The sequence below is a fragment of the Sitophilus oryzae genome, unplaced genomic scaffold (genome assembly GCF_002938485.1).
Source record: "Sitophilus oryzae breed Bouriz unplaced genomic scaffold, Soryzae_2.0 scaffold_1745_pilon_pilon, whole genome shotgun sequence".
Taxonomy (NCBI): Eukaryota; Metazoa; Arthropoda; class Insecta; order Coleoptera; family Curculionidae; genus Sitophilus; species Sitophilus oryzae.
The window spans coordinates 1629331-1641914 of record NW_022146441.1 but is presented as its reverse complement, the minus strand read 5'-3'; the positions used below and the strand labels follow the sequence as shown (position 1 = coordinate 1641914).

Genomic DNA, 12584 nt, shown 5'->3' with positions numbered 1-12584 from the left:
TCACTACTCTGAACAACGAAATTCCTTGTCAAAAATGACATGTGTCAGTTTTGTCATTATTATCATTGATTATTATTTTGATATTTTGTTTTGATCCGTGGTTTTGATTTTGCTGGATTTGATGTTGTTTATATGTTGTTGTAAAATGATAATTTATTCTTATTCTACTAGATATAAATGTTAACTTGGACCACAACTTGGTCTACCAACTGCTTCTTTTATATAGAGTTATACTGATAATTTAAAAATTATTTTATTAGGGCAGAGGAAATGAAGGAATTGCAGAGAATGGTCTATAGATGTTCCATATGTAGCTATCAAACGCCATATAAATCCAATCTTAAAAAGCACAAGGAAATTCACTTGGCACCGGAAGAAAGACAGTTGAAGAAATTGCAGAAAAAGGTCCATAAATGTTCAATATGTAGCTTTCAAACGGTACGTAAATTCGATCTTAAAAAGCACCAGAAAGTTCACTTGCTACCGGAAGAAAGACAGTTGTTCTTCACACACCACCTTGAGAATAATGATACTAATTCCAGGTAAATTTATTTCTTTTAAGAATTATTTCGTAGATATTATTGATAGAGTGTATAGGTGGGGGGAAGTTATAGCTAAGGGTACAAATATAGTGAGGCATTTCGATGCAAGATGTCCTAAGTTTGTATGCTAAGTCACAGATTGTGTCTAAGTGCTAAGCAAGGTTATGATTATATTTTGATATAAGGGCTGTAAACATCTCCCAGTTATATCAACATATGAGTGTGTATGTTGTAAATTTTATTAACAAAACTTTTTATTAGTTCAACAGTCTGTGAATTATAGAAGGGTGAACTTATATGTTTGAAAAAAAACTATTTTATAGAGTTGCGAGACTAATATTTAAAAAAATGTTCTGTTAGTGCGAAGAAGACACAAAAACCGATATATAGATGTTCCACATGTAGCTATAATACGACCAGAAAGTACCGTTTTAACAAGCACAAGAATAGTCACTTGGCACTTGAAGAACGGCAATTGTTTGCCTGTGTGTACTGTAACAAAAAATATACTGAAAAATGCAATTTACGGAACCATCTTCTTATTATTCATAGCGATTCCAGGTAAATTTAGTTTTGAAAGTGCAGGAATTTCGGACTCCATTGTCTTTATTTGTTTTCACTTAGACAAAGTTTTATATACAGGGTGGCCCATTAATGCGAAGTTTATAGGTATGTATAGTGTGTATAGTGTGTATGTATAATGTATAACCATACAACTTGTGTATAAAAAATTGTCATATCTTTGACAACGATGATATTGGACTTCTGCACTAATTCTCGTGTTAATAGCCTCGCCACAGGGTGGCTCCCTGTATATAAAACGTTGCTTAGGAAACTTAGCTAAATATTAATAAAGTTATATTCACTCCAGTGTTTAATCACTTTTCGGATATAGTGTTTTTAACTGGCGTTTTAGTAAATAAAAAATAGAATGGCAACACCACATACTGCTTCAAAAAGTTGTATACTATAAGCTGAATTGGCAATTATTGGAAAAACTGGAAATCATCTTTTTTCCTGGTGGTCTCTTACCGTTTTTCAGAATAACAGAAAATAATTTAAACATTGAATTTTTCTTAATTTCTCATATTTTAAGGTTTTCTATCACATATTTTGTTAGGTATTCAATAAACAATCAGGTTTTTGCTATTTTCTGTTAGTTTTTTAACCAATTCTATGCATAATAGAGGAAAATTTGCTAAAATAAATTTGTAAACAATCTGAAAATGTTGGGTTATGTGTTTCTGGCATTTAAAGCAACGTTGCCAATGCTAAACGTAAATTTAGCGGAGGAGGAACGGCTCCTACCCATAACTGGTATTTTGCCAAAGAGATCTGAGTATTTATAACCACAAAGTTGCACGAAAGAGTTTTGATTGCATTGGTTTCAACATCTTTGGGGGGTTAATCTGTTTTTTTATATATGTATTAAAATTTAATATATAAAAAACCAGATTGAGCCCCAAAGAAGTTGAAACCAATGCGATCAAAACTCTTTCGTGCAAGTTTGTGGTTATAAATACATAGGCAGATCTCCTAATAGGTAATTTATTTAAAATCCCTAATCAACCGAAAAAATACAAGATATAGCAACGTTGCAAATTTTTACATTTTTAGATTTATATTTGTCTATCCCATTGTATAGGAGAGAGAAAGAAGGATATATAAAAAAAATATAGTAAATATGATAAAAAAAATATATGAAATATACATATGAATGAATTTTACTTTTTGTCTCAATTTTCTTTGTTACTTTGTTAAAAAAAGTGTTTTCAGTAAAATTTTGCACATTTTTCTATCCTCTATCAAATGTGGCTTTTAGATAAACTATAATATAATGAAAATATAGTAAAATTATTACTTTATAGGGCTGAAATTAAGAAAAATTCAATATTGAAATTATTTTCCGTTTTTCTGAAAAACGGTAAGAGACCGTCAGGACTACGACCTCAAAATAGGGTGTATACCAAGTGTATACCAATTTTGGTGAAAATCGGACGATTTCCACTTTTTTCAATAATTCCCAAAACTTTGTTTCATATCTTTGTCCAACGATGTTGGACTTCCTCACTCTAATGGGCCGCTCGGTATATTTGAGATAATATTATGTTTGAGGAACCTTGTTTTATAGAGTTACAAGACTAATATTTAAAAATTGTTCTATTAGGGCAAACAAAGTGCAGAAAAATGTCTATTCATGTTCCACATGTGGCTACCGAACGCTACTTGAGAGCCATCTTAACAGGCACAAGATCATTCACTTGGCACCGGAAAAACGAGAGTCGTTTGCTTGTGCGCACTGTCATAGCACATATCGGTCAAAGCGCGGCTTAGAAGAGCACATTTATAGTAATCATATTGATTCCAGGTAAATTAATTTTTGTTTAAGAATTAAACAAAGAGTGTGATAATTAAGTAAAATACCTCATTGATCATATATACCCATGGTACAAAGAATACAAGGTATGATATTGCGCAGGTTGGTCACTACGTCACAGGTGATAACAGGCGCTATTGGTCAGCACGCTTCGCGCGCCAGTTCAAATGTTCAAGATATTGTTATAAACCTGTTTTTTTGTTTATATACCGTCATTGAATTATCGCTAAGCAAGTTACTGTGGAGCAGTGCGTAAGGAGTCGGGCTAGGAAGCGAGAGACCGGAGTTCGAATCTCGGCCGGGACATAACTTTTTATTTATTTTTTTAAATACTGTTGTATTCTATAGTTTATTTTTGTAGTATAAAAAAAGAACTATTTATTCTGTTATTTTTAATCTCCGTTATTAATATAAATTGATTGTTAGTACAATACCTCATTTAATATAAAATAATATTCTACTTTTTGAAATGTATCGGGCCCTAATTGTACCTAAAAGTAATATATTTTTAGTGATATACCATATTGTAAACTATTTAATATTTTAGTCACTTAAAAAGTTAATTTGCATTGAATAATTGCCTACCATTAAAGGAAATTTGAGCTATATAATCCTTGATGGGCATATTCTGGGTATGCAAATACTTCCTTTAAATTTTGGGTGTCGTTCAACCGATTTATTCTCAAAACCAGAAACTTCTACATATAAAAAGAAGCAGAGGTCACTAATTATAATAAACTTCACCCTTGGTATTACTTCCACTAATTATAATAAACTTCACCCTTAGAATTACTTCTATCACAATTACAATACGTTCATCTGCATTGGCATTTTCTACTTTTCGATGGGAAACAATAAACTTCCCAATATTTTTTAAATGATGTAACAATTCCTCTTGTGGTTACTTTTCCATAGATATCCTCAACTCTGTCCTCATGTGAATTCAGAGGCAATGAAAATGAAAATTATTTACCATAAACATCGCAAACTAAAAACCTAATAAACAATTTTATACCGAATATAGAAATAAATTCAGTATTCTTACCTATCGTCCAAATCCATGTTAATAGATAATTATTATTTTTAAATATATTTTTGGAACTGCTGGTTTTAGTAATTATTAAATTAAACGAACTAAAAAGTCTTAAAAATAAACAATTCTTAACCATAACCCCAAAAAATGCAGATCTCCTGTCAACTTTCTTTAAGCCCCGTTCTCAGAACTGCGTCGTGTCGACAGCGACACTGATTGACACTTCAAACGACCAATGGGAGCTGTACTAAATTTAAAATTGACAGCTGTTTGAATTTTGTACAAATCTGATTGGTTCTTTTGTCGTGTCGCTGGCGACAGTCGCAGTTCTGAGAACGGGGCTTTATTTTTTATTTATTCATTATTTTCCTAGTGACGTCACAGGTGGTATGCGCGAACTGAACGAAATTGGCGCCGCTATCGATCATACCTTGTATTCTTTGTACCATGATATATACCTACGTGGATAAGTAAATCACTATGGAAACTGTCGCAAACATATCAATGACTTCATTTGTCTTCTTTTTTCGTTGCAAACGCGGTGCTGCTATTCTATCTATCGTTGTCGAGGACCTATCGTTCACGCGCCAAATTTGAACATTAATTTTAAAAATTTAATTTGTAAAATGCATATATTTCAACAATAAATTGAATGTTTACCGTCATAGAAATTAAATTATATAAAAAATACATATAGCCACCCCGTACGAATATCAATATTCTGAGGAAATCTAACCAGAAAGTATGTACGTGGTTCAATATAAATAAAAGAACAACTGAAGACTTTACTTGCCTATGAAAAGATAATTCGGGGACCTTTATATTAGAACTTCCACACACCAAACACTTTCTAGTAAAAAAATAGAGTAGTAAGTAACATAGGCAGAACCGGACGAATTAGCGCATACTCGTCCGCCCGATAAAAAGCAGGCGAAAAAATGTGATAAAATAAAAATAGGTAGATATGTGATAAGAATGTTTCAGAATTTGTATTTATTCGTGTTTTAATAGCCAAAACGAATACATAGATTCTCGCGACAGTTCTCGTGTAAAATTTATTTTTTAAGTAAAATAATGGATGTTTACGAAGTTCGTGAGAAAATTCAAATTGTAAAATAGTATTTCCAAAATAGGTCTTATCGGAATATACAAACAATTTTTCCACAAACTTTTGTAAACAGGCCAATTCCATCATTACCTACTGTATCAAGAGTTATTAATAATTTTGAAACACATGGGTGCGTGTTCCCACAAAAACACACAAAGCCTGATGTGTTGATTAATGAAGAACAGGAGTTAAAGCAAGTGTTCATTTGTGCTACCGCGGATCAAAATCCCACGTTTTCAACTAATCAAATTGCTGAGGTGGTTGCCCTGCCCACAATGCCCGTATTGTTCAAGAATATTTGAACAATACTTTTCCCAACCGTTTAATTAGTGGACATGGAACTATTTTGTGACCCGCTAGATCACCAGATCTTTCTCCCAATGACTGATTTTTGTGGGGTTATATAAAATCCAAAGTGTATGGTCATAATAGGGCTAATAATCTGGATGAGCTTCAAGTAAAAACACGAGAGGCTTTCCAAACTATTAGCCCTAATATGTTAGCCAATGTCAGACGGGGATTTTACGACCGCCTAGGCTTCTGTCTAGCACAAGAAGATGGTCTTTTTGAACACTTGTTATAATTTTTTCTTATTTAGAGTAATATTTTAGTTTTTTTGGGTTTAGAGAATTTATTTATTTTTAGTTTTGGCTTGTAAACACACTCAAATAATAAATATTTAAGTATTTTCATTTTAAATGTTACCTTCAGTGAAGGTAAACACTTAAAATGAAAATAATAAATACTCGGCACTCCTCGCGTCGTATTCCTAGTCTGTCACGACCGACCCGTCCAAGCACAACTGCAACTGCGTACTGCCTGACCAGCCGACTAGCTGGCTGAATCTCGAGTACGAACGCAAAACGGGTAAACGTAAATTCGTCCGGCAACTATGTTACTAGTAGCCTGGTCTTCTCTGTATAAAAGCGGTCGATAAAAGAATAATTAATACAATTAAAAAAAACGCAAAAAACAAAAATAATTTCGGATCGGTTCGGCTTTTTCCGGAATTATGTATTTCGCCAAATATTATTTATTCAAATTTATTATTATTTTCTTTTAATTTTATAAATAAAATACAGTGTGTTGCATACAAGAAACTTTATTTTATATAAGGTCATGTATGACATACCTATGAAACATTGGAAACCGACGTTATGCCACGATCCACGGTGATTTTTGCAGTTCACAACACAGCTTTTTAAGTTTTTAATGCCACTTCACAATATGTTTGCGACAGTTTCTATAGTGATTTACTTATCCACGTAAGCAAATATGATCTATTGTTTAAGTAATATCCTTGTTTATATATTCTTAAAGTTGTTCAACCGACTAGACAAAATGTGCTGCCAGCTGGAGGACAAATCGTGAACCTTTCGGGGCGGAGTCGAAAATATCGATTATTTTCGTTATTTTCCTCAGAGTAATGTAATAATATAGCCCGGGTTTCTGCATCTTTAATAGTGATCAGCTGATTAAGAAATTTAAGAACCAAACTTTTATTTTATTGTAGATTGTGGATTATTTTTGCCTGTTATTTTAAAAATTATAAACTGTATTGACAAAGAAATTATTATTTCGATATGTTGCTACATTTTTTATTATTTATGATAATGCTAATTACTGTTAATTAATATTTAGAAAAAGTTACATACCTACTTTAATTTGATTTAATGCAGCTTTATAAAAGAATCATTTCATTCTTAGATTATTTTATTCTAAATTGAGTGTTTTACGAATTTTACGATATTTTTTTTTTGAAAACAAAACTTTTTACATTCTTCATTAAATGTTCAAAAAATTGCAACTTGCTTAAACAAAAATTGTAAATATGAATTTTTTAAATGAAGAAAAGCGTGTAGGATTATTGGTTCAACTTTTCTTGGCCATACATTTTCCAGGATACGTTGACCGGTGAACGTTATTTACGTTTTTTAGAGAACGGTTTTCAAGACATGTTAGAAAAGTTAAATTTAGATAGTGGCGCTTTAATAGGGTGGTTCCAACATGACTTTCATTATGACACCCCCCCCCCAATGAAAAAATCAGAAAACACAAACTCATTAGGTATGTAATTATCTACTTACTTTGATCTGAAAACTGTTTGTCTAAAATAGTTTATAATGGAATTAGGGACAAGTTTTAAAATAGCCAAAATTTGTTTTTTTTCGAAATATCTAGTAAGCGATAAACTTTTTCAAAAATCCGAAAGGCGCATATTTATGACCACACAAAACTGCAATTCTTTCCCCATTAACCGACTCACTATCTCCAGTAGTTTCCGAGATGCCCATAGAGAACATCGTAGGAAACTCACCCTGTATAGTATTTTGAAACTATTATTATTATTTGACTAGTTTAATTTGATTAATAAGGCTAGATTAATTTAATTTCAAATAAATTTGATCAGATTTCTTTTCGTATATTCTGCTACCAGAAAACCAAGATTATATGATAACGCACTTTTCAACGAAGTTGAAGGAAGATTTGGTTTCTATTAAACTACTACAATTATTACAAGAAAAACAAAAAGAAGAAATACCCAAATACCCCTTCACCTACTACTCAACTACAAAATAAACGAATATAATCTCTTAAAAACACTACACAACTACTTATTCTTGTATTCTACACTGAACAAATTATCAAGCTTACTAATTTATCAAACAAAAAGAAAAAATAACAAAATTATCCCTTCACCTACTACTTAACTACAAAATAAACTATAAAAACACTACTAAACTATTTTTGGTAGACTACACTAACATGCTACACTAAACACTATAATTAAACTTAATAAATTAATCTAATTTTACACTACAACTACAAAGAAAAAAGAAATAAGAACATTTTCTAATACTAGAAGAAACAGAACTTCCATACGTGCGACCAGGTTAATAGGTCAAGAATATAAAATACTTTAAAATGTGCATTCGGAAAGAAAAAATACCTCGAACATTATCTAAACAAACATTTTTATTTCTTATCAGTGAGAAGCATCGGCCTCGTCGGCCTTGAAGAATTTGTCGGGTATTTACAATGGTCGAATTGTATAATTGCCAGCTTTTATAGTATATCTAATAGACAAAAAGTATCTGGTCGATTAGTAACCAATTGGCTCAGTCCGAAAATTATCGATTTTTATTTTCTCTGTTTTTATTGGTAGTTTCAAAATCAGAGTACCAAAAAATATTTTTCTGTAGGGAAACCGGTCCTGCCATCTAGTAGTCTTAGTCCATAAACGTCTTAGGTTGATCTACTTTAAAAATATATATACAAGGGTAATATGTTCAAAAGTCAATAACTCGGAAACGGTTGGTTTGAGGAACATTAGAGAACAACGGCATACGGTCGAATCGGCCTACAAACACGTAAACGTTTACGTACGCATGCGCATTTCTTATATTTTTTATTTTTTATACACGTAAAAGATTCTTTACGTCTACGTATACGTGCCAGCAGCGGCCGATTCGACCGTATGCCGTTGTTCTCTATTGTGTGTATTTCGATTTTTGCTTAGAATTGAAGGAAGAATTGAAATATGCAATAATATACAGGGGGTTCTATTTAAAAAAAATGAAACTTTGATGTGCCGCGACTTTATGACCGACCCTGGATACTTAAATTTATTACTCGCTAATAGATATTTAAAAATTCTATTGTTTTTGTATTTAACTTTTTGCGGTACCTTATATATTTTACCTAATAATCGACCGTTTCCATGCATAACAGCGACCCTGTATAATTTTTTTTTTCATAATATCTTTGTCCAACCATATTGGACTTCCTCGCTCTAATGGGTCACGATAACATGTTTGAGGAGCCTTGATTTATAGTGTTACAAGACTAATATTTAAAAATTGTTCTATTAGGGCAAACGAAGTGCAGAAAACTGTCTATACATGCTCCACATGTAGCTATAAAACGACAAGTAATTACCGTCTTAACAAGCACAAGAAGACTCACTTGGCACCGGAAGAGCGACAGTTTTTTGCTTGTGCGCACTGTCCACGCAAATTTAAGATAAAGGAAAGCTTAAGAAAGCACCTTTATAATTATCATATTGGTTCCAGGTAAATAAATTTTTGTTTAACAATTAAGTAAAATTATACTTACTAGAGTCTCTAAAATGAATAACTTTGAATTTTGGCCGTTATTTTTTACTAACAGGGCAAATATAAAATCCCTCTATCAAAAAAGTTACTGATATTCTTTAAATTGAGTGCCTGAACGAATCAGATAGGTAACTCTTTTTACTTTCGTGAAATAGAAAAGGAAAATAATAAAACAAGTGACAGTTCTTCCTCTTCTTGCAAAAATCAACACAATTGTCAAAAGTAAAATGTCATCAGCTTTTGACATTTCTAAATATCAGGCCAATGCCGTCTCTAATAGAACAGCCTCGGAGCGAGATTTATGACGTCACGCTAGTTAGATACTACGAATTAATAAATATTTTGTAGAATACATGGAAAACATAATAATTCCTCTTATTTTTGGTTTGTATTTTAAAAATAATACAGTTTACATGAAATATACATAATATGCAGTTAATTAATACAATATATATACCTATTCATAGTAATAAATACTTTTGCAAATTAACTATGAACCATACAAATGCAGCAAATGTTTTACAATATACAAATAATGAAATTTTAGGGTTTGAAAATCGATCTAATTTAACAAAAAACATTCAATATCTACTAATAGTGATGTATTATTATTTGCATTCACAAAATGTATATGTATATTTTGCAAGGGTCAATGTTCGAAATATTATATTTTAAATAATACAATATCATTACAGTTGAGGGTAAGTAATACAATATCATAGAAAAAAAGGCGTCAGCGATGGCTATGAAATAAAGATCGCTCTCATTTTATATGTAAAATTATTCTAAAATTTTTGATTTTCTTGGGATTTAGGTTCGGGAAAAACGCTGATTAAGTTTTCATTTGTTTTTTCATTATTTTTTTTTGGTTTATAAAAAAGTGGTTTAAAAAAATTTATGGTTTAAAAAGAATTATTATGTTTTCCATGTATTCTACAACATATTTATTAATCCCTAGTATTTAACTAGCGTGACGTCATAAATCTCGCTCCGAGGCTGTTCTATTAGAGATGGCATTGCGTCAGCATGGCCGCAAGTTCCGCCACTCGAATAAAACCATTCGATAATAAAATTATTCATTCAGAAAAGCCCGCGGGAAGTGTCAAATTCATTCGATAGTTCCCATCACTACTATACTTACTGACAACATAAAACAAAATGATTGAGTCTACCCTACATTATAGTCTTAACAAGCACAAGAACATTCACTTGGCACCGGAAGAACGACAGTTTTTTGCTTGTGCGCACTGTCCGCGCAAATTTAAGATAAAGAAGACCTTAAGAAAGCACCTTAATAATAATCATATTGGTTCTAGGTAAATAAATTTTTGTTTAAGAATTAAGTAAAATAATACTGACCAAGGATAGGATAGTTCGATTCCTATCTTCCTGCACTGTCAGTTTTTTTACGTCATCTACTGACCGAGTTGAAGTTGGCGCTAAAGATTTTAGACAGTGACAGTTATTTTTGCATTTGACGGACGAGCGCACAGTGCGTTGAAAGATAAATTTAGCGGGACAAAAGCGTTTGGTTAGAAATATGCCAAAAAATGTGTACTGATAAGAATAAATAGTAGACATTCCAATTGATACAAAACTGCATGAATATTCTTTGTATTTCGATACATTTTTATCAACCAAATTTGGTCGTTTTCTGCTCAGCAAGGCAGAGATCATACGAAAACAAAATATTTACAAGTGCTTATACATTTTATTAGAAAGCCAAATTATGTTGAAGATTGGCAAAGGTATGTACTTTTCTACTGTACGTATATTATTTGTTAAAATCCTTCGTGCCTTTGTTCTGCAGATATCAAACTTTCACTTTTTTTTTCAAATATCGATATATTGAATGATGTAGATCTTTTGAGTTACCAATAGTTACCAACACAGGTAGTCACAGTCACAGGGAGTTCAAGCTTAACAGGTGAATGCCCAAAAAGATTCATTTCAATCGGATAGTATAAAAACAAAACAACTCCATCAAAAGGCACTGAGTTTAAAAAATTGTCTTAGATACTTACTGTATATGAATTTACAATTACAGAGTGTTAAAATTAAAATTAAATATCTATCTTACTTATTATTTTCAAAATAAAATATATCTTTTTAAAATAAATTATAGAGGGTGTCACAAGATTACAAATTAATTAAAAAAAAACTGCTAAAGAGTTTTTTGATATGATAATTTTATGTATTTGGCAATAGTTTACAATACGGTTTTTGTGTGTCATGTACGAATAATATCATAGTTTTATTATCTTGTATTTATTTATTAATAAATTAAGTTGTTAATAAATAAATAAATTTAACCATATAGTTGCTATATATTAGACCATTTGCTACGTTCCACCATTTTAAGTCCCAAACATTGCTCTTGAGATTTTGTCCCGCTAAAATAACCATCCGCCGCACTGTGGAGCGCTGGTCAGCGCGTGACGTAGCAATCCACGGCGCCTACGACAGCTAATAAAGAAAGATAGCAATAAAGACATACGTCCTGCCATGATCCTGCTAATTGGTTTCAAAATTGTTATTCTGAGTTGCGCTACGGGAACGCTGTCCCACTCTTTACCATGAGATTTGTCAGTCTCTTTTTATTTGTTTGTCTATGCTTGTCACTCAAAGTTGATCACGTGCATCGGAAATTGTTTTGCGATTACCATATTTGGCCATTTTAATTTTTTATCGTTTCCAGAAATGCTGATTGTGTATCTCCAACTGATGAAGCGAAATTAGATTTAGATTCTTTAAAAATTGAAATTGATTATCACGATCCACTTATGGAGGATGAGTTTAAGTATGTTTTTCTATTAATTGCATTTTTACTAATACAATGGTGATGCCATTTATTGATTGCAGATATGCTGAATTTCTGTCTGCGACTAAAGAAGAGAAATCTGGAGATTTGTTTAAAATAGAACCTGATAATGATGCTCCGATTCTGCATAAAGACTCGCACGATGACTTTAAGTATGTTTTTTTAAATGTATTTTTACTGTTACAATGATAATGTATTTTATTGATTCCAGATATGCTGGATTTCTGTCAGCGACTAAAGGAGAGAAATCTGGAGATTTTTTTAAAATAGAACCTGACGATGTCGCTTCGATTCTGCATAAAGACTCGCAAGATCACTTTAAGTACGTTTTTTAAATGTAATGAGTATATATTGTGTATTAAATATTTTTGTTGTTTCCAGAAATACCGAAAATTTAGCTGCAACTAAGAATTTATCCATTAAGTTAGAAGATTCTATAAAAATGGAACCTGACGATCCCGAATGAAGGCGCCATTTTGAACGAAAAAATATTCAAAATTTTCATATATGTATGGTGTCGAAACGGCAAAAACTTGAGTTCTAGTCGTGTAATTTTTTGAAATTGTAATTTTGGCGAATTTTAATTTG

The 12584-nt window shown here is 31.7% G+C and overlaps 1 protein-coding gene across 3 annotated transcripts; it reads left to right on the top strand.

Annotated features, from left to right (window-relative positions):
- Positions 1–117: 117 nt before the first annotated feature.
- LOC115881993 (putative zinc finger protein 840) lies at positions 118–12496 on the top strand. 3 transcript variants are annotated; one of them, XM_030899801.1, is made up of 10 exons: positions 118–140; positions 261–542; positions 903–1103; positions 2710–2910; positions 8933–9133; positions 10360–10491; positions 11874–11975; positions 12038–12148; positions 12208–12318; positions 12378–12496. In XM_030899801.1, exons 1-10 carry the CDS (start codon positions 133–135, stop codon positions 12460–12462), a joined length of 1434 nt encoding a protein of 477 aa, XP_030755661.1. In that variant the 5' UTR covers positions 118–132; the 3' UTR covers positions 12463–12496. The 3 variants fall into 3 exon arrangements, with proteins under 3 accessions (XP_030755661.1, XP_030755663.1, XP_030755662.1); XM_030899803.1 differs by lacking the exon at positions 903–1103; XM_030899802.1 differs by lacking the exon at positions 10360–10491.
- Positions 12497–12584: the final 88 nt, after the last annotated feature.